General features: G+C 39.9%; 1 protein-coding gene across 1 annotated transcript in view; it reads left to right on the top strand.

Annotated features, from left to right (window-relative positions):
- The first annotated feature begins 3,708 nt into the window (after positions 1–3,708).
- Positions 3,709–24,499, top strand: part of arrdc1b (arrestin domain containing 1b) — a 43,039-nt gene continuing 22,248 nt past the window's right edge. Inside the window, exon 1 of the mRNA XM_006803522.2 lies at positions 3,709–3,897. Coding sequence (XP_006803585.2) covers positions 3,780–3,897 — 118 coding nt within the window. The 5' untranslated portion in view covers positions 3,709–3,779. The remainder of the gene's footprint in view (positions 3,898–24,499) is intronic.

Here is a 24,499-nt window from a genome sequence, read left to right as displayed (position 1 = left end):
GGGTAGCAGATCTAAGTGCTCTGACAGGAGTGTGTAACCTAAGAAGCTCATTGAGGTAGCTCGGTGCCAAATTATTGATAATTTTGTATGTGAAAACTAGTATTTTAAATTGAATACGGTATTTAACTGGCAGCCAGTGGAAGCCAGCAAGAACAGGAGTGATGGAGGAAAATTTCCTGCTACCTGTCAAAAGGCGTGCCGCTGCATTCTGGACAGTCTGCAATATAAGGAGAAGGGAGGAGGAAAGGCCAATGTAAAGAGAGTTGCAGTAGTCCAACCTGGAAGTCACGAATGCGTGAATAAGTTTTTCCAGATCATTGTGCGGAATATAGCGCTTAGCCTTAGAAATGAGGCGCAGCTGATTAAAACTAGACCTCACTACGGCAGGCACTTGCTTGTCAAATTTAAACGAGCTATCCAGTAATATGCCCAAATTACTGGCATAATCAGAAGGGGAGCTAGCAAAAGGCATCAGAGCAGCACATAATTGGTCTTGGGGGATTTTACTATTGAACACCACGATCTCCGTTTTCTTTTCGTTCAGGACAAGAGAATTACTCTTGAACCAATCTTTAACCTCACGCATGCATTCACGAAAATAGTGAAAAGACATAGCAAGATCGTCAGTAATCTCAAAATAAATCTGTATATCATCAGCATAGCAATGAAAGGCAATATTATACTTCTCAAAAATTGCTCCAAGAGCGAGCAGATATAGTGAGAAGAGAATAGGGCCTAATACAGATCCTTGAGGCACACCACAGCGTACAGGTACCGAGGAAGATGAGAAGTTGCCCAAATTAACCGAAAAAGACCTGTCAGCGAGATAAGATTTAAACCAGTTAAGGGCAGTGCCTCTCACCCACAGTATGCTCAAGTCTTAGTAGAAGAATGTTATGATCGACCATATCAAAAGCAGAGGAAAGGTCCAATAAAACCAGGACCACAGAGCGTCCAGAATCAGTGCATACAAGAAGGTCATTGAGAACTCTAAGCAAGGCCGTTTCAGTGCTGTGCCGTGGCTTAAAGGCAGACTGAAATTTCTTTGCAATGTTGTTCGCGTCTAAATACACCTGAAGCTGAGAAAGAACTAGTCGCTCCAGGATCTTGGACAGAAACGGAAGCTTAGAGATTGGACTATAGTTCAAAAGATCATAACAATCAAGATTCTTTTTTTTCCAGAATAGGCTGGACTACAGTAACATGTACAAAAGAAAAAGAATAGGACCCAGACCTGAACCCTGCGGTACCCCACAAGTCAGATCCTTAGAATGTGACATAAACTGATTTGCAAAAACACTAAAAGATCTGTTGGAGAGGTATGACTGAAACCACTTCAAAGCGAGACCGGACACACCGACTACGTCCCGGAGCCTGTTAATCAGAATGGTATGGTCAATGGTGTCAAAGGCAGATGTCAAGTCCAACAAAACCATGACTGAGGATGCTCTGGAGTCAGATGACATCATAATGTCACTAGAGACTTTAAGTAATGTGGTTTTTGTTGAGTGACTTTTACGGAAACCCGACTGAAATTTGTCATAAATTTCATGTTTTTCTAAGAAAGCGGTAAGCTGATCTGCAACTACTTTTTCCAGAATTTTCGACAATAATGGGAGCTTAGAGATTGTTAGGATGCCTGGGTCGTTGACCCAGGGTTTTTGAGTTTATTATATTATTTATAATTTCTAGTCTTTGGGTTTTCGTTAGAGTCATGTCTTATGGTTTGTCTCTGTGTAATCCTTAGTTGCTGTCTCCCCTGTCTGCTATATCCCCGTGTCCAGTCTTTGTCTGTGTCTGCCCTGGTCCCACATCTCTGTTCCCTCTGTTGTAGTGCCTGCATGTGAGTGTGTGTCTTTTGTTCAGTCTGTGTTATGTGTTTCCTGTTTTACTTTGAAGGTCTCTGTCTTATCTCAGTGTGTTCAGTTTACACTTCCTTGTCTCGTCAGTTCTGATTTGCCCCAGCTGTGTTTCCCTCCTGTTGTCCATTCCCTGATTGCTCCCTCTATGTATTTAAGCCCTGTGTTTCAGTTTGTCATTGTCGCGATCTACCCTTATTTTGCTGTGTGTTCTGTCTGTGTAAAGTTTACCTTGGAGGCTCAGTTTTGTTACTTTTTTGGAGTTCAGCATTAAAGCTGTATTTAAGTTCACCTTTGATTTCCGTGAGTCTGCATTTTGGGTCCTTCATATCACCACCCCTGCGTGCACACAGCCTTCACATAACAGAGATAGGCCTTTAATTCTTAAGCTGAGTTGGATCCAAACTGCTCTTTTTTAATATCGGCTCAACAACACCATGCTTACAGAACCTAGGGGCCACACCCGTTAAAAGAGAGGCATTGCATATCTCTACAATAGAGGGGCCAATGGCAGAGAGAGCATTTTTAAACAACCCAGCAGGTAGAATGTCATTTGCACAAGTGGTAATTTTCATTTTTATCCAGCAGGATAAAACACTTGTAAGTGTTGTTAAATTCCTAAAGGGTCATTCAGGGAGACAACAAAACAAAACAAAGACAATTTAAAAACAAAGAACAAAAAACAAAACAGATTTTTTAATGTTTTGTTTGCAACATTTCCTCAGATTTTTCACCTACAAAATACTGTTTACAATAATGATACTATACTTTTATTCATTGTGGAAGTGTCAAGATTTAAAGAGAAAACACAAATCTACACTGCATCATCATTTACCTGCAAAAAACGGCATTTCTTTAATTTTGTCACTAATTAACCAAAGGCAATATACTGATGCTTTAACACATTTTTAATTAGTAGACCTTATATAAATAAATAAATAATTAGTTTGGGAACATAAATTGGGTGGATATGGGTGAACACAGATATAAATAAGTAAACTTTAAAATAAATAAAAATTAAGATTTAGTTAAAAAGCAGATAGATTGGGGGTTAATACCAGTGTTACATTTAATTAGGAATGATAACTCAAACAAAGACAGTGTTGGATATTCAATGGGAACTATCATGCCTCACCCAACTATCATGCCTGTAATGAATATGAATGCTTGTGGCTGTTTTGTGACATCCATTTATTCTCACCATTCTTGCCCTTGTGAATGACGCACAAGCACAACCATACTAATTAATACTATTCAAAAATAAAAAATACAACTTTGAGGCAAGAAAACCAGAGGAGAAACTACCTGGATGATCTGTGTCCAAGAATATTTGACCCAAAAAAGTGTTTTAAATCCTCCAAAAGACACCAACAGCTCATACATGGTCAAGAGGTCCAGCTCAGTGATGCGAGATAGTGGAGGTGGCCTAGCAGACACATCAACTTGCTCCAGTGACCTAATTCATGAGTTATAAATGAATTTGCTCACTGTACAATTCTTAGCAGGGGGCAATAGTCAAAACACAGTGCTAAAAACATGCTTTGTAATGCTGTAAAGTTGGGCATTTATTTTACATGGGTGTCTGTAGAAATTGACTCACATTTGTAGCCTCTAGTGGCCAGTAAAGGAAGTGCAGTTATTGGCACTTCACAGCCCTGAAGGTTCCTGCTTTATTGTCTATAGTTGATATTATAAAAAAAAAAAAAAAAAAAAAGTCTGGTCATTTATTTACAATATCAAACAATCATCTTCTCTTAAACCACACATGAGCACATCTGTTATCAAAGGTCAACGTGACGTCACAGGCGTGCGAGTGAGGAAGGTGGGGAGGAGGAGGAGGGAGCTCGCGGCAGCAGGTGAGAGCGCAGCATCAGAGACACGCAGAGCTGAGGAAGTAGCGGAGTAGTGAGGAGCAGAGCCATGGGAAAGCTTCAGGAATTTGATATTACTTTTACCAACAACAAGGTGGTTTACGGTCCGGGGGAGTCTATAAGCGGGACGGTGAAGATACGAACCACCGAGTCGCTGCATTTCAAAGGTAAGCTGTCCGTCAGCGAAACCCAGAAGACACAGAGAGGAGCGTTTCTTCCTCCTAGCGTGCCTCTCTCAGTCCGGCTCAGCGAGGCGCGCATGGAGGCTTGGTGTACATAAACTTTTCCTCGGTGATGATGGACGTGGGGGAGAGCAGAGCACCGCGCTGTGGCTTTTCTTTCTCGCCTGTTCAAGGCACCACACTGTGCGGTTGCGTCGGACATGTATTGGGGATTTTGTGCCGCTGCTCTGGGAGTGGACCGAGCGTTTCCCACACGACACCAGCAGCCACCGCGGCTGTTGTTGTCTGTGCCAGCTCAGCTGTTTGGTAGCACACATCCTGCTTGTTGCAACATGTTGCTTCCTTGTATTGTTTTGTTTTTGAAGAACCCTCGAAATTGACAGAAATATCCCCCCCCACAAAAAAAAAGGCAGAACATCAGGTGTTAGTCATCTGGGAGCATTTTCAGTATACAAGCGTCAAATAGAAACGATTTGGAAATGTTTATTAATTTAGACAAACTTGAAGAAACTGTTAATAATGGGAATAAAGTGGGCTAAGTGGGAAGCAGCTCCTGGACTTTCCATGGGACGACACAAAGAATCCATTGTGTGTAAAGAGATCCTCGAGGGTAATCTTCCCCGATAAGGAAGGGCAGTCATCATCTTGACTGAAAGCTCTTTTTACAGTGGGTGTCCCTGCACAGTGGTATGTTAATTGACAGGGACAGTAAAGGTGAGACTCTGGGAATATGTCCCCTTGCGTCTTGTATTTTACAAAGTTTAAATAGCCTGCAGTGCAGTTTATCCACTGATCTACACTGGTTTGATGTGCGGAGCCTCGCGTGTCTGCAGGCTAGAACTCGGAAAGTCACACCAAAACAAGGAGGGAGAGCAAATAGCACTACAGGCCGAACATTTGAATTGCAAATAGCAAAAATTCATAAGTTTATCCATCACTATGATCAGTATAATCTCGATTATTCATTAACTCCACAAACATAATGCAGCTGCTTAACCTAAATGTTATTCAAATTAATATTACCTGTAAAAGATGGGGAGAGATGGAGGAAGTGAGGAAACCATGGTTTTCTGGCAGGGACTTGAGCCTTGGTGAGGTGGCCTTTTTTTCTTTTCCTTTTTTTTAAAATTTTGACTGGAAAGTCTTTCTAGCAAGGGTAACCTGATCTCCCCTCACCATGGGACGCCTTTAGGTGCAAAGAGTGCATCGGACCCGTTTTCCTTTGTACAGCATCCACGAGGACAGCACAGGAAAGGCAAAAGTGCATCGGGTATGAGATCCTAGACAAATCCAGTGAAATTAAATTGAAATCAATTTAAATTCTTGTAAAGTTATTTGGCCACATTTTCTGCATGTTGTGCACCTTCTTCTTCTTCTTTTGGCTGCTCCACCTGCCTCCATCTCACCCTACTCCTTGCATCCTCTGTCATACTATCCCTCCTTCACTACATCCCTGCATCTTCTCTGTGGTCTTTCCCTTTTCTTCCTGCCTGGCAGCTCCATATTCATCATCCTTTGTCCACCATATTCACTATTACTCCTCCCCACATGTCTACGCTATCCCAGTCTTACCTCTGCTCAGCCTGAGCAGTCGTTCTGATGTAGTCATTTCTAATCCTTTCCCTTCTGCTCACTCCCAGTGAAAATCTTAGCATCTTCAACTACCACCTCCAGGTCAGCCTCCTGTCTTTCTGTTCATTCCACAGTCAACCCTGACACCTGACATAGTAAGATTAATTTCCCATAATGCACAGGATGACCTCAAGCAGATGGGTTTGTAGCAGAGGTCAAAAGCTCCCGTTGAGCTTTGTTACACTGTAAGTTGTAAGAGCGGCAGCTCGTCTCTATCTGACACCGGCTGTCGTTCCCCAAATTAAACCCTGCTCTGCTGGCTGGATGTAGGCTGTCCTTGAAGCATGCAGACAGTAGGAGAGTTTCTCCGAGGCAAGCGAAAAGCTCAATAAGAGTCCTCGGTGCTAAGAAGAGCATGTAGACAGGTGTTTGATGTGGTGGTCTGTCAATCCGGTTTCATCTCCCTGTAGTTTTCTTAGCAAAGTGCGAGTCCACAGTGTGCTTTCAGTTGCACTCAGAAAAATTCATTTACTTTTTCCAACATCTTCATTTTCATTTTTTTCACAGCAAAATAAAAAAATGTGTACGATCTGCTGTGACCAGATGAAGTTTAAATATCTGTTTGTAGCATGGGATGTTTCAGGAGCTTTTTTTTTTATATCTTACTTAAGCCCTTTAAACTGGCTCCTCCACTGATCTCTTAGCAAAAGTGCTCCAGCTGAGGAGACTCTCTTCTCCATCTTGGGCTTTCAGCGAGCCCTGCTAATGTACTGTAAATGCTGAGTCTGCATTATGTGTCCAGTGACATCATGCCCTCTCGATAGAGCCTGCTGATGATTGCATCAGTCAGATGACTTGAATTAAGCTGAAGTGTGTGGTTTGTTTGGGGGTGACAATTTCCTGTTTTGGGTATCGTTCCCGAGGAGAGAATAGAACTGAGCCATTTGGCTTCATTACTGTAAATCTTGTGTCGTCTGGTCGCTCAGATTCTGTTCTCTGTTTAATCCATTATCTGCACTTGTCTGATTAAGGATGTCTGATGTGGATGATAGTTTCCCCCATTTCCACATGCGTTACATGTAATTGCAGTAATGGTGCAGATTAAGATTGGCTTTACTCCTGGGGCCTTTTCTTCTGACAGTTTCACCCAAATAAAAATATACACAAGGACCCAAACAAGAAAACAGCAAACCTTCTTTACTTGAAAAGTTTTTATCCTCATTGCTAAACTAAGCAAATGAGTCAAATATTTGGCCTCTGTTGTTTGTGTACTAATGTGGCAGTTGAAAACACTATGATATTGCTTCTCTTCAGTCATCTGTTGATTTTCTCTTCACTTCAGTGCTCATGACCACTGCTGTTTCCTGCCTCAAACATCAACAATGCCCATTCAAGGAAGAATCCTTCCTGAGAAATTTTGCTCTAGAAAAACAGCAGGCTTGTTTGTCAGAGCTGGATTGTGTGGCCTGTATTTATGCTGTGTGCATTATATCAATAAAGTTTTGATTTTATGTTTTCTGGGCCAATAAACTGCTCATACTATCCATTACATACATCCAGTAGATGCTGGCACTGTATGACCCTTGTGAGCCATTTGTAAGACTTAAACTGAAATTGCACTGTGAATCTTGTGTGTACTGTTACCAAGCAGTGATGTGAAATAACCCTGAGGGGTAATAATAGACAAATACAAGCTTTCTAGAGTGCTGGATATTGCTGAGGCCAAATTCTTAGCCTCACTCAATTATTGATGATGGAAACCATTAGACAGTGTTTCTATTGATTAGGATGCTCAGGTAGACAGTTGTAATAGCAGAATCATGAATGTGTGGATGGAAATGCATGAAATAGCCGCTTGTACACATTATTTACACATAATGTTGAACTTGACACTCCTGCCCAGTTGAAACCTACCTATTGAATTTGAAAGGGTATGAAGCTACCACGTGAATGTATTTGAGAAATATGAGATAGAATTTGTCATACTGATTGTTATTTCACTAAAATTTAGCTTTGATCATTTTTTAGTTGTTAATGATTTATTTAAAAACGGTGGGGTCTAATGCATTAAGGAACACGATGGCATCACAACCAAAATTATTGTGAACTTGAGGTGTCATCGTGGTTATTTTGAAAACAGGGACCCGGTTTGTGACCACTCACAGTCAGCTGCCATCTTCAAAATGACTTTGCTGCTTTAAGACAGCATTAAAACTGAGTCAGTGGGCCGTCAGAGTCCATCTAGAACCTCAAAGATTTGAAACAGAAATTGAGCAGCCTTGGTTCATACAGGGATATGACCAAAGTTCAGCCAGGTGGCAACCAGAGGAGTTGAGCCCCCTATTGCTACATTGAATGAGACTACATTTTCTGGCAGACCTTCATCAATCTGCCCGAGTGTGACTGCAGTTAGTTCGAGTCAGACCGCGATTGTTTTGAGGCTCCCATCTCAGAAGTTCAGGGTGTTTAATGCTCAACCCTTGGGTGACCATCTCCAGCTGCTGAAGTGGAACATACTAGAGAAAGTTAAAAAAACACCGACCTACATCCCCAATAATTATGTTATGATGATGATTGCAGACATTTAAGTGTCATTTAAATGTCACAGTGATCACGCAGGGCATAGATTCTCTCTTTGTGTATTAGCCAATGGAAGAGTGATGGCAGCTCAAAGCCAGCAAACCACCACTACTTTTGTCATGTACTTCTGAAAGGAGACTGGAAAAGAGACCTTTATCTTTAGACCATCATGTCACGTTGGCTCAAGCTTGTTTGGGCTTTTAGGATTGGTTGAGAGGCCAGTGCTGTTTTTCATTATCTCCCCGTTACGGGAAGACCTGGGAACAGGGTGGTGTTAGTCCATATTGTTCTGATGGGAAAATACCTACAGCTGTCAGGTCTCATTTCCTTCCCAGGCTAATTCCAAGGTCACTGTTTTTTTGGACAGGATTGACCTTGGCTTCTGTAAAGCAGGGCCTGGGATATTAAAGGAAAGGGACAGTCTTTGTTGTTTGAAGTAAAGCCTGGTTTCTGAATGACCGGATCTCATTTTATAAAGCCTGTTGAAAATTGTAAAGTTACTTTTTAGTATTTACAACAGCACACGTTCACAATTGCTGGTGCGATTGTTGTATGATATTTATTTATGTATTTATTTAATCTTGTATTTCAAACTAAAGTACACTGTATATTCTGTTGTTGAGTCTGAGAACAGAGAGTAAGTTATAGATCTTGGCAGCATGGTTTATGAAATGTTGCTGTGTTTCATGTACATCTTATCTCATGTGGGACTCAATCAAACACTGGAAAATAAAATGTAAAGTTTCATGACAGCAAGAATGAACAGAAACTGTGAATCAGGAAGTTAGTCATTTCACAGAAGTCACCGTATCTTGAGAGCAATCAGATGTAAAATTGTGTCGTTCTTTTGTTTCTCAGATGACATTAGTGGATGTTAGCTTAGCTTCCAACAAAGCAGAAGAGCAAACATTCACTGTAACCCAACCATCATCTGCGGTAATACAAACCATTGGCTTTGTGTAAACAAAGCACGCCACATGGACGGCCCACAAGAACACACACAAGCACACTCATGTTTTATCCTGTTTGTAAGAACTGTGGTTTTGTTGATCACATGGTGACTTTTTTTTTGTTTGCAATTTCTGCTGCTTTTTTGCACAGCCAGCAAATGTTCCACTCCTTCACTCATTCGATCTCACACTTAGATGATTAATTCTGCTTTTTTTTTTTTTTTTCTGGCATTGCTTTCGGTTTTACAGCCATGTTTGTTCCATCCTGGGTGTGTCTTCACTTGTACATAGAGCATCAAACCGTTTGGCTGTGAATTTATTAAGAAAATTTAAGGGAAAGAAAAGCCATGAGGCGTGAAGGAGTCACAGAGTCTTCACTAGGTTTTTGATTTCAGTGAAAGATCAGGTGACGCAGGTAAACTCTTATATCTTAAACTCCATGCAATAAAAGGCACTATGAATTTTTCACTCTGTTTCACTTCCAAAAATGCATCAGACTACAGTGACTCCATCAGGCTCCATCAAGAAAACAAAGCGGTAATTACAATAATTCCTCAGCAGTCTGCATAATAACACCAGTCTACCTGCACCTGTGTGAGTGACTCAGTCTGGTTTACTGGATTGGAAGAGAAGCAGCAGCAGAAGAAAGGTGAAAGCTTTTAGCGAGCATCTTGCTTTATAGGGCTGTGCGATATGACCAAAATCTCATATCCCGATATTAAGACATCTATCGTCCGATAACGATATAAATCACAAAAATGTAACATTTTCTGTAAATTCTGTGAATCTCGGGCAGCTCGACTTGCGGGAAGTGTTTCCAGCTGGGCATCGTGTACCTGGAGTCGAGTGTTTTAACAGATGCATGAAACTATATATTTTTAGACATAAGTTGTAACGGCCGCCGTTTTCTTTGTGAGTATTTATTACGCGGCGTGCTGCGGGGAAAAGCCTGTTCTAACGTTTGAGTAAGGTATATTTTTTAGCACCTGGCGGCTCTTTTTTTGCTTCCCATCCGTAAATACTCTGCACCTTTCACGTGATTCAGTTTATTTTGAAAAGTCTCAACAGGATCTTGAGCTTTATTGTGAAAGGTTTATGTGGAAAATAAACAAGCAGACACGCGAGGGTTTTACCGTTGTTGTTGCTAACCACAACGCATAAAAAAGGCGCTTGTCTGTCTGTAGTGTGGTTATATTAAATATAAGAGAAAGAGAGAACTTTAAGAAATTAATATAGCCACTACAGTGACCATCAAAACCATGAAAAAATATTGCCGTAAACAGTTTATTTTGTGACACCACGAAACAAACGATAGCGTAAAATGCAACCATAGACGTTTTTATATCGTCATCCGATATATATCGTTATATTGAACAGCCCTAGTGCTTTAGCAGAGTAGTCTCTGAAAAATGAAAGGGCTGAATGAAATTTAGAGTCTGTAACCCTAACCATGCTGGCACTGGATTAGTTATGATTTTATGTGCAATTTTAATGCAGTTAACTTATCATTTTTAAATATGACAGCTATCGTCAGCGCTGGTACATAATGACACCCGTGACTCGGCCTGAGTCTTCTGACTTGCCTCATGTTGATGCCTCTACTCTACAGTCTGAAAAGGTATTATTGTTTCTCAGGGCGATGGATTTATTAGAATCTGAACCAGAATAGTTGTTTTTTGCAAATTATGAAATTTTTTTGTTGGTTTGTTTGTTTTCATTATGCTGTTCACTGTTGTGGCCCTCAAATTATGGAATAAGCAGCCCCTCCATATTAGGTTGGCACCAACACTTGAGATTTTTCAATCATTTTTAAAAACACACCTTTTTTCCAAGGCATTTTAGGAATAGTACCAGAGTTAGCTGGTAGTCATTATTATTTATTTATTTTATTGTTATTTAACTTTCTTTGTCTGTTTAATGCATAGTTTCTAACTTTTATCACAATTTTTTACTGGAAAGTACTTTGGTCAACCATGTTGTTTTTAAAGTGCTCAATAAATAAAGTTGGATTGGATTCATTGGTTGCAGCGGTTGTACGTTTTCTCGAGTTCAAGCCAAGTGTTGAGGATGACAGATTGCTCGTTGTTTCCAGTAGTTTTCTTCTTAGTCAGTTACCTCTGTAAAGCAGGTTTTCTCTAGAGTTCTTTGTGTTGCTGGGCAGCTGTAACATTTCCACATGCTTTATGACTCTTATCTCTGAAGAAAAGCAAGATTGTTAATACATCTGACAGTAACTTTGGTTTCTTTTTTTCTGAAACGGATAACGTGACACATGATCACTCAGAGAATGACTCATGACTCAGAGTGCTGCCCTTCAGTGTGAGCCGGTGGCATTGAGACACACTTCATCAGCCAGACTACTGTGCCCATAGAAATAGAGCTCCCGGCTGGGGGTCTTGGCACCAGCTGCTCCCTTTGCCCTGAGACTTAGCTGTGGTAATTATAACATATTTTGACCTCCATAACCAGCATGCTGTCTAGCCCCACAGCTGTGTCATACCCACTGATAAGCATCAAACCCACTCCTGATCACTTCCCTTCTTCCCATGTTTAAAAAGCCGCCCCACTTCCTGTGCTGTGCAGTAAGAAAAAAAGCTGAAAAGAGCAGAAGTGAAGTGGAAAAAAATGTGGATTAGTGCAGGATAGCAAAGAAGCTAAAGCTAGAGTAGTTAGTAGCTGTTAGGTAAGAAGTTGATTTTTAGTTTTAGCGGTCTGTAGTTAGCGGTAAGATCTTATGTGATGTGACTGTAAAGGACTGGATTTTATGCTGCATATGAGTCACTGTCATGCATCTTTTTCCAGACCACATTAAACAGTTGTTTCTGCCAACAGCAGATTTAAATAGTATATTAATATAATATTTAAAAGAAAGCAGAACATACATATTTTTGTATCCTAAATTTGCAGATTTTCAAGATGTGCATTAATCTGGTGCAAGAACCCAAAAGGTTTGAGAGCAAATTTTCACTTAATGAGATTAACCTTAATAATATACCCACTCTCAGCCCATCGCTTTGTAGGTGAAAGTTGGTTGCTAGTGGACATTCAAGTCTTTGTTTGTGTGGGTCACCACCTGATGTATTTGAATCTGGGTCATATGTAATCCAGAGGTATCCTTTGTTTCTGATGGTAGCCACTTTATCTTTAAGATGAGATTGCAACATATTTAGCTTTTGTCACCAATGGTTATTTGTAACTGCCATCGGTAAATGTTTAATTGACATTGGATGAATAAAGTTGATCTAATCTAAAAAGTTGGGAAATCTTTGGTTGTGCTTCAGAAACTGATTACATCATAAATGATCTGCCACCATATCAGTGGTTTAAAACAAGAGAACAAGGCATGAGAAGTGCTGTAAAACTGAAGTGCGGGGATTCAGCACAGACCTGCCATTGTATTAGTAGAAACTTAGCCACAGAATTACATGTTTCTCAATACCCAATTTTATATCAATGAATACGAGGTGGACATGGCTCCTCTATTGTGCATGCTGAAGAATCCTTGGGCAAGATACTGAACTCTGTGTGAACAGAGTGGGTTAAAAAAAATAAAGTGCTTATATGAATATGTGTGTGAATAACATTTGTGGTAAGAGAGTGCTTTGAGTGCTCAAATAGAGTTTAAAAAGTGCTATATAGGTAGCTGTAGGGATTGGTATCGTTTAGGTTTTATCCGATACCAGTACCAAACCGGTACTTTTGAAACAGTGCTTAAACGGTGCTTAAAGAATGAAGAACACAAAATTGGTCCAAAAACCTCTCATGTTCAGCTTTTTTTTTTTGTAAAAAGATATCAATGTTAGCCTTTTCTGCAGCTATAGGGGATTTATGGTATCACTCTGGGCTGGAAGCAGTGCTTAATCAATGGGGGGAAAAAAACACAAACTTTGTCCAAAAACCTCTCATGTTTAGCTGTTTCCCACTTTTTCTTTGGTCATTTTAGCCTTTTTGGCCAGGGTGAAGGGAGTATCTGCCATCAAACAAGAAGACAGCCGCATGTAGCTATGATGATGTTTGCTAGTTCACCTTACATGCATTTATTTAATAACGTGGTTAGCCTACTCAACGTAAATTACACACAACAACATTAAGCTACTCACCCAGAGAAGAACGGCTGCTGCTGCATCATCATCCTTCATCATTTCTGCTACACTGGCAGGGCTAGGAGCCAGGACTCTCCTCTTCGGGTTCTTGGGGGATGTTGCTAACTCCGGGTCCGATAACAGGCACCACACCCGCAGTAGATGTGCTCGGTGTGAGGTTTTGCAGCAAGCTATCAAATACGGCGCATTTTTCGGCTTAAAAAAAAACCACTATGCGTCGCCAGGTGTTTCATCAGATTCGAGGTGTTACCTCCTTTGCACAGTATCAGCTTAAAGCACTTGTTGCAGGCTGCTGAGTTTGCATCTTTTGCTGTGAAGTACAGCCAGACTTTGACCACTTCGTCTTGGGCATTTTTAATCTGTAACTGCTCTAAAAGAACATACCTACCTGGGCCCGCCTACTATCCTTGCAAAGGTAAAATGATTGGCTAGAATCTAAAGTGTATCACAGCTCAGGAAAAAAAAGCACCGAAATAAAGCACCGAAATGTGCGCTGCTTTTCGGTCTGGTTACTACCGTTTATGTCAGATGGCACCGGATACCGGTACCCATCCCTAGGTAGCTGTCCAAGATTATCATCCCACGTACTTAGACATTAACTCCTTTACATTTGATGCAATATTTAATATTAATTTAACATGAACTTATTTAATTCCTGTATTATAGGTTTGTCTTTAAACACTGACATGTTGGCACATCATTTATTTAAAACCTTATATTTGGTTGATAAGTCACAAAATGAAATGAAACACAAACTGTTAGGATGGTTGATGAGTTGTCTACTAATGTTTCTGTGGCATTATGTTATCACCAACATTTAATGTAAGTTACAAACATTTTACCCTGTGGAACAAAGTTTAGTTTTTCCTGTTTTTGTTGCCTTGTGACTTCTTCTTCTTATGCATGTAATAATAAACTAGCATATTTGTCACAGTATGCTGCCCCCTTACTCCCTCTGTACGCTGCCTACAGTGCTGAAGAAAAACAAGTATTGTTCCATTTTCAGAATTTAGATGTCGAATGATACCTTAAGTATCCCCTCTGGTAACATCTCTGCATGGCACTGCATGACAGTCATGGTTGACAAACAGACATATCAGCAGAGACACTTGTGGTTTGTTAGTCAGGTTTTTCCATTTAATTGACAGCATTTTTCATGATGATGATCATCATGAAATGATTAGCTAATTATCCATGTGCTTGTTTTGCATATAGAAATTAGCCATGTTACCGCGTGTAAATATTATTCAGGTAACGAGTTGACTGGAAATGCTTTAAGGTGTAATTATTACCACGTCTTTGGAAAATATTTTTCACCCTGTTGCTTTTCCATTGCTTTCTTCACATCAGGACATTTGATACTTGAACAGAGATGTTCTGCTTTCCTTCATTAAAAACAATGGGCACTTTCAAATATCTATATATAGCTATGGTTGATAGGCATTTATATAATTTATAGGGATGTGAGAAAAAGTGTTCATGGCAGGATGGTTTGTAGCTCAAATGTATTTCTTCTTCTTTCTTGTCAGTGTTTAACCACACCCAAGTGATACAACACAAGCCATACCCAGTTCTGTATTAGCTTTCAGTAATAGTAGGTGTTAAGCTTTCCCTGAAAAAAGTTAGAAACGACCAAAAACCTCTGAATGGGACCACTGAGAAAGCTGCCTCTGTTGTGTCTGCAAATAAAGTAACTATAGCAGCAGCTCAAACACATCCACGGCTGTCAGCTGACTTTGTGTGATTAACTCCAATGGTCCCTTAAGAGGTGTTGAACAGGGTCCAAAGGTCACTCCTGGTGTTGGCTGATACTAAATGACTAATCACGCCATCAAAGGTAATGCTTCAAGTTTGGGGCCCAGTCAATATTTGTGTAAAGAGAGGGTTCTCGAGCTTTTTCTTCTCTGTTTCAGAAACTTAAAAAATTCTTATCTCCCTGTCATTAAAAAAAACAAACAATTTTGGTTTTGAATTATTGTTTTAAGGTCCATGTAAAAGTCCATGCCACAGAACCACTGCCCTAAACCAAGCACCTGGATTAAAAACACAGTGCAGGACAACTTTAATTAAAACCCTCTGTAATGACTACAGATGTGTGATGACGTGTCGGATCTCTTAAGTTTAGTCTGTGGTTCATTGCAGCCAGATGATGAAGTTAGAAAAATTTTCATTTCATCTTAAAGTGCTGTTTTTAGTTTCAAGATAAACCTTGTTTCAAGACAAAACTTTGAGACAGACTTTGCATCTGAAGCCATGCTGTAAAATCCGATCCGGTCAACTGAGGACACTGCTGTCATGCGGGAATAGCGGATGGTTAAATGTAGCTCCCTGCTGACACAGATACCATCAAAACTCATCCTAAGCTGTTAGAGAGTAGAGCAGGGCGATATGACCAAAAAAAAAAAAAAAAAAAAAATTATATATATATATATATATATATATATATATATATATATATATATATATATATATATATATATATATATATTTGAAAATTTGCGATAACGATATGACTGACAATATAATTGACACTAGACAAAATACTTTAGAACTCCACAACTTCATTAGTGCAAAAAACCCATCAATGTATTTTCACTTAAACAAGCAGCTGTTTTTTATGTGCATTAAAGTTATATAAAAATGTAACAGTGCAAATTCCTTGCTGACAGTTTAACCAAAAGGCATTTCCAGTGGAAATTGGCCGACATATCCTCAGCATAACCATGTATAATATCCACAAAACTTAAAAAGAGGTTATACACACAATATGGTAATATTATGTTGAAGCACAGTACGTATCACTCCGCGAGGCGCCTGCCTACGATGCCGTAATGCTCCGACAATCCATCAAGTGGTGCGGCTTCGTAGCTTAGCAAAGTCGTACTGAAACATTTGACAGATTTTCGAGCGCCGTGTACGACATAAAATCGTTTCGAGGTCAGTAAACAAAACCAGAGTTCATACATAAGGCACACGGGATTATAAGGGGCACTGTCGATTTTCAGAAAAATCAAAGGATTGATTTTAAGTGTGCCGTATTTTCCAAACAACACGGTAATAACGACGGCCCGCTAGCATGTTCTACCAAAAATAGTGCTTTGTTGTGTATCTGACGGACGAAAGCTAAACCAGTTCCACCACTGAAGTTGCAGCATTTTTACAAACCAATTCTGGTTCATTGGTTTCATTCAACGATCCACTTTCGCTCTTCTCATTCTGCGTCGCCGCCATGTGCGTAACATAGGCACTGCGCATGCGCGTTTTACCCATATTCTATCGCGATATTTCTTTTTCCTATCGTTGCCCAAAATTACACCAGTATTACCGTGAACGGTATGATATAGCCCAGCCCTAGTAGAGAGGCTGTGTTTGCACATTTAAATCCCACAGAAAACCTCATACAGCTTTCAACACAATGAAATAAAAGTGATTAATTTCATTTTTGCCAGATGCCATTCAAAGATAATCCAGCTGCCAGTTGTGCAAGTATCGTTAACGTTTTTGTTGCTCTGGAAGCCAAAACACAGAAGAGTGTCTGTTAAGGTTGTGATAGATGGAAAGTTTGTGGGTAACCTGGGGACGAGGATTACAGAGCAGAGATTACAGGTTTTCTAGTTTTGTGATGTAACTTTTTCAGGGATAAGCCTCTTACACGTGCATGCAAACATATGCAGGGATTGGCGTGTTGAGGAAACTCAAACGCATGCACACACACAGACATAACTGCGGTAAACAGAACAAATTTGAGACGGACAGCAATACCTTTCCCATTACATAGGTGAGTGAAAACTCCCTGATAAAGGTGTAATCAGATGCCGTGATAACAGACTGTGCATTGCTTTGATCTTAGTCTCACTGGAGCAGCCCTGCAACATTTTTGCCCGGTCTTGCAGCTCTGTTCTGCTGCGGGGGATTCCCTTACAGTTGGGAGTAAGAGCTTGTAAGATCAGGTGGCTCTATTTGACATCTCTCACCGAAAGGCATTAGATAGGAGACGACAGAAAAGGGAGAGGGACTAATTGTTTAAAGATTTAATGACAGTATAACTGTAGTATCAGATTACTGGGTTGCACTGCGGTTAAGAGGCTGTGACTTCTGGGGTTTGTCAAGAAAATGGAAGGATTTTAACAAAAAGCTTCAGAGGTTTTCAGGGATATATCAAGAATATTTTTTCTCTCGCCTTTTAATATCTAGTACAGCAAAGAGGCAGAGTAAAGAGCACTGCTGCAAACACCTGATCAACAAACTAAATTGTGAATTAGGATGATCTGTTCACCTGTTCCCATCCACCTCCAGTTTGTTTTAGAGAGAGAGCTGAAACAAGCTGCCTGCCTAGACTCTCACCATCGTTTTTCTTCTAGCAGTGTTATCTGCATTGTGCACAAGTGTGTCTTAAGTTGTGCTAAATCCATTTTAATCGTCACTTGCTAATTATTCTGCATATTTAGATGAATAGAAAATATAAATAAGGAATAAATTATTTTTTCTGAATAAGCTAAGCAGCTGTATAAAAATAATAAGAAAGAAATACAAGCACATTTCCAAAAAAGTTGGGATGCTGTGTGAAATACAAATAAAATGGAAAGTAATAATCTACAAATCCTATAAATCTGTGTTTTATTCAGACATTTAAACATATTAATGTTTAAACTGAGAAAATGTTTCATGTTAAGAAAACTATTAGAGCTTTTTGTGTTTGTTGGCAGCAACACATTTTTTAAAAAACTGTGACAGGTTAATGTTTACCACATCTTCTTTCTTTCTTTCTTTTTTAACAACAGAATATAAACATCTGGGTACTGAGGAGACCAGCTCCTGGACTTTTGGGAGAGAACTGTTGACCCATTTTTGTCTGATATTATCGGGGTTTTAGCTGCTCAGCAGTCCTGGGTCGTCTTTGTTGTATTTATCATTTTATGATGGGGCAAATATTTTAAATTGATGTAAATCGGTTCACCTCATCTACGATGAAGACAAGTTGTTGTAATAGATGTAGTGTGCGTGGTGTAGCATTGTCTTACTAAAACAAGTGTTTGTAGTACCACTTACTTTTCCAATCTTTCGTTGCCCTGTCTCAGCTTGTTTAAGACGTGTTGCTGTCATCGAATTCAAAACGAGCTACGATTTTTCATGAAGAAATATGTTGTCACAGTTTAAACATTTGAGGTATAGTTTGGGTTTGTGTGTATGTGCATGCGTGTGCGCGTGTGCCTGCGTAACAGGTAAAACTTATGGCCCACGGCCCAGTGGGGGGAAAAGTGTTGCTTTGGACACTGCAGTTATGCAAACGTTGTCGGCATGAAATGGCATAGTGATCAGAGTAATGTGTAACCACATTAAGTACAGATGTGTATTTGGTAACCTGCAGGAAGCCATGCTTTAAAGTGCACTCATTTCAATTACAGGGCTTTGAAAGAGTCCAGTATTGTTATTTTTGATCACTACCTGGAGGAGTGGGTAATTTAAACGCTTGCTGCCTTTCCTTTGCCTGCTTTCTTTGACTCCCTCTCTGGAGGGAGTTACACTCTGCAGGCTTATCTGGCACTGTTTGTGCACTGTTATGTACAACACACATCATACTGATTAATGGCTACCTGATAAATTTATTATTACAGTTTTAAATGGCTCTGAAATACACACAAAATACTTGTACAATATTTAACTTTTGGCTGTTCTGACTTTTAGACTACTCGGCAAGTAAGATAATCTGCCAGAAACATCCATAGTCAAATCTAGCCTTCAAATTAGGTTGAGAACAGTGTTTTTCTTTTTTTTAAATTGGATAGTTTGAAACATCGTGCTGTAGCATTATGTTAAACGGTGAACTCTTGTCACGCAGGCACTGCCTGGGGAGTTTCCAAGCCTTTATACTTCTGCTGGAATGTACAGTATAGGTGAGAAATGAGAATTTTTTTATAGAGTATGTAGGAAATATCGACCAATTATTGCAGATCAAACAGCCTTTTGTAGTCTTATTCAAACTCCTGACCCACTTCAGGATAAAATAGTTGTTTATTCCAGGTCTGAGAGGCTGAGGGTTCTCTCGGTCTGCTTTGTCCTTGATCATTTCTGGACCTAAACTAGCACACTGGGGCTCTTCTGTGCTTTTGTATGTCAGGTGAAACCAGACTCTCTGTTATCAGTGTAAATATGAAACTACCTTTGTCCGCCCTCTTCACTGCATGCCTTCCCGCTAACCCTCAAGCTGAGCAATTTTTCCCATGCACTGAAGCAGTAGACGGCATGCTGTGACTTAATGATCTTATCCTGTTTCCTGGAGAGGTTCAACATTTGTTACTCAGCTGCCTTTTCCTAGTCTGTGTTGCATATTTATTCGTAATCTACCAAGAAGGTTGACCAGGAAATAATGCCACTCCTTGTTTGGGAAACCTGCTGGTAGAGGAAACAACAGCATTGCTTAGCTGGTTAGAAATTCCCCCGAAGGGCAAAATTATCTGAGAGGATAGAAAAGAAAAGCTGGAGCGTCATCGGTGATTTGTGGTTCTAAAGAAACAAAAGATGTGAGAAAGTACTTGAATGTGCCGAAACAGTACCGAAAGTACTAATTTCTGATTGGGTGGTATATATCTGAGCGTCTGAGCGTACTTTATTGTGAAACCTATGCACCTCATCTCATAGGCCTCATCAGGGTAATCATGAACAAGGTAATCTTATCATTACAACATGTCTCCTGAAAAGAAAAGAAAAGAAAAGAAAAGAAGCTTCAGGTCGTGCATTTTCTAAGTCATCAGTCAACAGGTGACGTGGTGCAGAAAGCAGATGTTCCTTGGATGTTGTCATTGCTTACATTGAGAATGTAAGAATGATGCTGGTGTGGCGAGAATGTGTCTCAGAGGCATACAAATCGTAGAAGCAGAGGACAGCTTGAAATAACTCTGAAGCTACAAGCTGAAATTAATATCCATCATCAGGTCCCTGAATCAGCCTCTAAATCAGAGATTTGGATGGTAGCAGCTATCCAAATATTGCTTTTCTTCACTTCTTTACCACATACTAAGGGCTTTTTTAGACGTTGTTTATTCAGTTGATAAATTTGTAAACTTGTAGCATTTTCACACAGATTGAATTAGTTTTCAAACAGAAAAATAAAAGCAAAGTCCGAGCAAACAAAAATGCGTCACTACACACCACTAAGAATGTTCAGTCTGCTGATTGGCCAGACGTATGGGGTGGAAGCTATAAAAATAAATGGAGGAACAAGGTGCTCTGTTCTGGAGTCTTGGAGAAAACTGATGATTTAAGTTCATTTCATGGCTCGTAGCTGTCCCGTACAGACCTTTGCACATCTGTAGTACCTCTTAGCTTTGAGAATACAAAGCATTTGTGGCTTTGGAATGGTTTTTTTTAGCTCAAACTTGTAACGTACACCTGGTAGATGGTTCGGAAACTAACCACCCTGGAGTTTTTTGGAACCGTACCGAGACAGCAACAGCTGCCAGTAGTTTAGTAGTTTATTTTCAACAGAGTACAGTAAAGTGTTGCTTTTCAGGGTGTACTGAATGTAAACTTGCAAAAGGAAATTGGTTTGATTTTGGGGGGGAAATACAGCTTTGTCTTCACTGATATCACATTATCAACCTTCTTGTTGAGAAAAAAAGAGGCTGCTTGGGTTGTATCTTGTAATACTTGTAAATGAAAGCCCTGAACTTTTCAGACCTGCACAACCAGTATTGTCATCTGCATTTTCCACATGACTAAAACCAAAATAGGCTACTGAGAACAAGAATAAAATATTTGCAAGTGATGGTTTGTTTGACAAGTGGCCTGCTTGGGGACAAACACCTTGCCTGACTGCTTATGTTGATATCTGCTAAAATGTGTTCATCTTGCAATAAAGTTGCTGCAGTACCCTGTAGGAGGACATGTCAAAGTTGATCAAGAAATATGGAATATAATTTGTACATGAGTAAATTAATCTTCAGAAGCCTGTGTGCTTTAATAACAGATAAAACTTTGTTTCCAGAATTATGCCTTTCAGTTAGATCTCTATTGACGTAATGCTTCTGCTGTGCCTGACATGGACAGGTAGAAACCTGCCCTGAGCTCTGGCGCACACATTGGGAGGCTTGGGTGGTGGTGGGACAATTTCCTGGGATGATGACTAAGAAATCCAGGTTTGCATCCCTTTGAGAGCTTTCATATCTGGTTTATTTATTGTTTTTCTTTGTTTTTTTTGCTTTCTAGTTTAGGTTTGGCAACAAATGTGTCGAGTTTAGATGCTAAAAATGTTTGGGTCTGCTACCAAATGCATAAAACAGCATTTGTTCTGGTCACCTTCCTCAACTCAACCACTCACTCTTTACAGTGCCACTCTTTTCCTCTCACAGCCTCATGACTCACCCGCACACTGTTTGATGTTTTCTTCTATCAGGCTGTTATCTGATGTAGGTCATGGTGGATCCAGAAATGCTGTCGCTTACAGCTTATTTACTGGATCTGTCTGCCTACACAGTCTTATTTTGTGCAGTCTAATGAGTAGTAACACTAAGATCATCTCTGCCTACGGACACCTTCATTGAGCCATGAAGAAGGCCCGGAGAGACTCCCGTGCTGGCATCAGAATCAGACAGCTGCTGAGTCAGAGCATGCTTCCCTCTTACTATTGAGTGTCAGTTTCCCTCAGGCTACAGGCTGGTGAAAAACTGCAGGTTCCTGTAGTGACAAATCTAAAGTGATTTTCAGCTTTGCAAAACCAGACTAAAAATTTGTAAGTCTCAGGATTTCAGTGTTTAAACCTCTCAAGTTTGTGAAGAAGCCTACAGAATACCGACAGTATAGTCATGTAATAATATCCTTACATCTGGAGTGTCTCACATGTGCTTGCCATATTGTCCTTTGGAAATGATAGCAAAAGTTCCTATCTTTGACAGTCAAAAGAATAAAAGAAAGTCACACTGTTGATATATTGCGATTGAACACATTGTTCTTTTTGAGGTGTCATTGCAGCTGGATTTATCTTCTCATTTTGCCTATAAAATGTCATCAAATGCTCTTTAAAAAATTAAACTTGGAACTTGGAAGTGCCAAAAACCATAATGTCCATTCGAGGCTGGCTCCTGAAGTATATCCATCTGGATGTTTAAAAGGAAAATGACTTCAGACATTGCTGCGTTTATTGGAAGGTGCCCGGAGACAGGCAGCCAATCAGTGTCTGCTAGGCCCCACATCTTTAAATTGGAGGCACTGAACTGGACTTCTTCAGAGAACATCTGAGAGTTTTGTGCTTCAGGTTCGTTAGCAATCTAGTGTCCACAGTTTTCAATATATTATGTTGTGTGATCATAGATACTAATAACAGCTTGGGCTGATTCAAATGTGAAAATCAAAGAAAATTTATATTACCCACAATTTTATCAACCTTCACATAGGACTGTTCGATATAACGATATATATCGGATGACGATATAAAAACGTCTATTGTTTCATTTTACGCTTTCGTTTGTTTCGTGGTGTCGCAAAATAAACTGTTTATGGCAATATGTTTTCATGGTTTCGATGGTCACTGTAGTGGCTATATTCATTTCTTAAAGTTCTCTCTTTCTCTTATATTTTATATAACCACGCTACCAACGGACAAGCGACTGTTTTTATGCGTTGTCGTTAGCAACAACAACAGTAAAACCATGGCGTGTCCGCTTGTTTATTTTACACATAAACCTTTCACAATAAAGCTCAAGATCCTCTTGAGACTTTTCAAAATAAACAGAATCACGTGAAAGAGCAGAATATTTACGGATGGGAAGCAAAAAAGAGCTGCCAGGTGCTAAAAAATAAACCTTAGACTCAAACGTTAGAACAGGCTTTTCCCCGCAGCACGCCGTGTAATAAATACTCACAACGACGCCCAAGATTAAAGTTGACGTTGAAATTTTAACCACTCATATCGAGTAATATATTTTTCAGTATATCCCTCATAACAGGCTGACATCATCATATTGTAATAAAAACATCATAAAACATCAAAGTTTTAGTGTAACCCTTGCCCTTTAGTGGGAGTTGCGCTGTCTCAGTGCTACTTTAAGTCCTACTTGATACTAATTAGCTGATATGTCTTTATATTGTACCTCTATACTCTATGGCTCCAACTGCTAACTTGGTACTAAGTTGAAGCTCCATAATTAGGACACCAAAATCAATAGGTGACATCATGGTGGCAGTTTAACCTGCTTGATTTTATGAACTTTAACACATACATATATGTAAGCTAGTATGGTGGTTTGTCACTTAAGAGTGTTTTTCTCAAAGCAAAGGGGCCCTGAGTTTCACCCATACCAGGTTTGGTGGAGTTTGCATGGTCTGTAGGTGCTCCGGCTTGTTTAGTTTCTTCTGCGAGCTCCCGCCATCAGAAACAGGTTATTCTCCGATCACGGTGCCCTTGACCAAGGCAGGGGCTTAGAGCTGGATTTGGCTTCCCAGGTACTGACCCTAACCACCAGCTTCTAGTCTGCATTTCACCTACCCTAATACTACGATGGATTATTCACAGAGAATAACATTTCCTCCAGGTATTACATAAGAATGTTTCACAGCCCCTAAAATCCACAATTCAGAGGAACTCAGCATATGAGTTACCACAGTGTTGCTGCAGTTAATCTGAAAAAGATTACTGACAACAAAAAAAACTATTACAAATAAGATAAAAATGCAAAAGACAACTAAGGGGAAAGGCTGCCATTGATGGAAGAGGGGGACCAATAAACCCCTCTTCTTTCTGTGCCTTTACAAATGCAGGCCATTTTTACCATTTATTATATGCATGCAGGAGTGGCTGAGCGCCCAATCAGCACCAACGATAAACGAGGAAGGAAGGAGGTGGTTGATAAGGGTAATCGTTTTTCATTTGTCACTAGTATCTGCATAATTTTTCATCTCCTTATACGTCAAAAATCCTTTAAGGGACCAGACAAGCCCAAAGTTGAAGGTATTCTTTTGCGATTCTGTGGTGGAACTTGATGACACATCATCTTTGTGTCTACATATTTGTGTCTTATTAAGTGCCTTAATTTTGCTCATGGTCCATCTGGCTCCACGTGCGTGCCCATTGTCAGGCAGCAGACGCTCGGTCTCACTGCCAGAGCTGCTTCTCTCTCATGACAAAATTTTTCACCATTCAGCACTGCTGCAGCTTCTCTTCCTGTTGCTGCTTCTGTGAATATTAACAGATTACCCCTGCGCTGACCTTTCATAGGCTGAGCTTTTAATGTTTCCACAGCAGACATCTGTAAATAATATCTCATGGTATGAGTGGATCTCTTTTCTGTCATATCACTCTGCTTTTCATTTCTGACGTGTGATAACTGCTCACATTTTGTGTTAACAGGGGAGAATAAATGTGTTTGTATTTTCCATGAATAAGGCTTA

Source organism: Neolamprologus brichardi, chromosome 7, assembly GCF_056152115.1.
Source record: "Neolamprologus brichardi isolate AB-2024 chromosome 7, ASM5615211v1, whole genome shotgun sequence".
NCBI classification, from domain to species: Eukaryota; Metazoa; Chordata; class Actinopteri; order Cichliformes; family Cichlidae; genus Neolamprologus; species Neolamprologus brichardi.
This window is presented reverse-complemented; position numbering and strand designations above follow the sequence as displayed.